The following is a 1,984-nucleotide window of genomic DNA, read 5'->3' as shown; positions in this document are numbered from 1 at the left end:
TGTGTGTGTGTATGTATGCACCTAATTGATTTGTGTTTGTATATGTGCAATTGTGTCGTACCCTCCTGTCTAACAGTGCAATATTGAGATCTTGAGAGTTGGCCTGACCCCACAGGGCAACAGAACCTTTGAATCTCTTATTTGCACAGCCCTCCAAATGGTCATATTCACAAACAAATGAGAAACAAATGCTAATATTCATACAACACATATAAGTATATCTATCCATCCACAAAACCATCAGGCACATATACTCAGATGTTCACCTGTATGAATTTACACACATGGCATGGAATCATTCTTGTCCTCTGAGAGTAAGTAGGGTACCTTTCCACTTGCTGGCTTTCTCTGGGCACACACAACTTTCTCCACTACGTCAGCCAGGTTTGTCTCATTAGGCAGTGCTGTTGGTTCATGCTCATTATACCCTGGGTATTGATACAGTTCCACCAGCTTGTCCTTTTCTGACATACTCTGTGGACAGAGAGAGCAAGAGAAGGGAAAGGAACAGTACAAACAGAAAAAAAGATACTGTAATGAATCTCGCAAATCCTCCAGTTTGGTGTTTTCTGTTTTGAGCATAAAACTTCTGGAGTTAGCTGGTCTGTGAACTACTGCTGCAGTGTTGAACCTGTGGGTCATGTGACCCCAACAGGGGGAGAGAGTGTGCATGTGTGTGTGGGAGAAAACTGCAGCATCACCAACCCATTTTCTTCCATTTTCTCCAATGAAGTAGATTTGTTTAGCCACTTAGGGCACGTCCACACATGTAAGCACATGCGCTTGCAGCAGCTCAAATAGAAGCGGTGCAAATTGAGCTGGGGCTTTTTGCCTCAGCGTACATGCTTGGACATGCACTTTGGTGTGGAGCAAACTGTGCCACTTGGGGCAAAATAACCCTGCCCGGCTCCTCCTGGATCAGCAGCCAGGAGGAGGTACAGCTTAGGGCCAGCACCTGTGCTGTCCCCAGCAGTATAAAAGGCTGCCCTGTCCTGGCCCCATCCATACAAAAAGCTGCCCTGGCAAGCAGCTCAGGGCTACTCGCTCTCTGGAACTTCTGGGGCCCAGCCAATTGATACCTGGGGACAGTACCCCTTGTGCCAGCTGGACTGCTGCAGCAGCATCCCAAATTCATTTAGAGAGAGAGAGAGAGAGAGAGAGAGAGAGAGAGAGAGAGAGAGAGAAGTTGGGTAATGCTTTATTGGTATATTTACAGTGTTAAAGCAATTTGGAAACCTACCAGTGCCCCTATCATCATGAAAAAATTCTAAATACCTATATATGTTGATGTGTGCTTTTGGTTTTCTTCATATATGATGAGTGTGTGATGGGGGGATGTGGTGTTTGTAGAAAGGGGGTGAGAAGAGGTGTGGGGGAAGGCGGGTGGATGGATGTGGGTTGGTTTGTGGGTAGGAGTGAGGCAATTGTTGGGGGCACTGTGGGTGTGGGGGATCTTGTGTTGGGGGCTGCTCAGGAGGGGTGGGTACCATGGCTCACACAGGGTGCAGGCCCCCCCCAGCACATGGAATGCCCCCCACCGCCCAAGGTCCCAGCTCCCCCCTGGAGGGCCACAGCCCCTATACCCCCCAGGGTCCCAACTCAACCCTGGAGGGCTCCAGCCCCCCTGCCCATGGCCCATAACTAATTTTTTACAACAGCAGCAGGGGGACCATGCGCTGAGCCCAGCCTGGTCCTGCCGGCCCTGGGGCTGCTCTTGCTGGCCAGGTGAGCTGCTTTTGTGGTAGCAGGACCCAGTGAGGCATGCGGGGACCGCGTGCCAGGCCCAACCTGGTCCTGCACCCCCTCTGCAGCCCAGCCAGGCTGGGCCCATGGTGACTGCGGGGGGAGGGGGAGGGGGAGGACCTGGCTCAGCCCCATGTGGCAGCTCCTGTGCGTGCCTCCCGAAGCCCTGCGACCTGCTCTGGTGCAAAGCTGGACTAGCAAGCCTCAGGGATCTGGGCCAGGTCCTCACCCCCCCGCTGCA

General features: G+C 52.3%; 1 protein-coding gene across 6 annotated transcripts in view; it reads right to left on the bottom strand.

The window, feature by feature from the left end:
• FAM227A (family with sequence similarity 227 member A) overlaps positions 1–1,984 on the bottom strand; it is a 40,864-nt gene that overhangs the window by 27,954 nt on the left and 10,926 nt on the right. For 5 of the 6 annotated variants that reach the window (XM_019515191.1, XM_019515192.1, XM_019515193.1 and 2 more), the window contains one exon: positions 328–474. The exons of the other annotated variant lie outside the window; for it this stretch is intronic. In XM_019515191.1, coding sequence (XP_019370736.1) covers positions 328–474 — 147 coding nt within the window. The remainder of the gene's footprint in view (positions 1–327; positions 475–1,984) is intronic. 6 annotated transcript variants of the gene reach the window in all.

The sequence above is a fragment of the Gavialis gangeticus genome, unplaced genomic scaffold (genome assembly GCF_001723915.1).
Source record: "Gavialis gangeticus isolate Ggan-Ray unplaced genomic scaffold, GavGan_comp1, whole genome shotgun sequence".
NCBI classification, from domain to species: Eukaryota; Metazoa; Chordata; order Crocodylia; family Gavialidae; genus Gavialis; species Gavialis gangeticus.
Note: the sequence above shows the minus strand (reverse complement) of the source record. Positions and strands in the feature narration are given on the sequence as shown.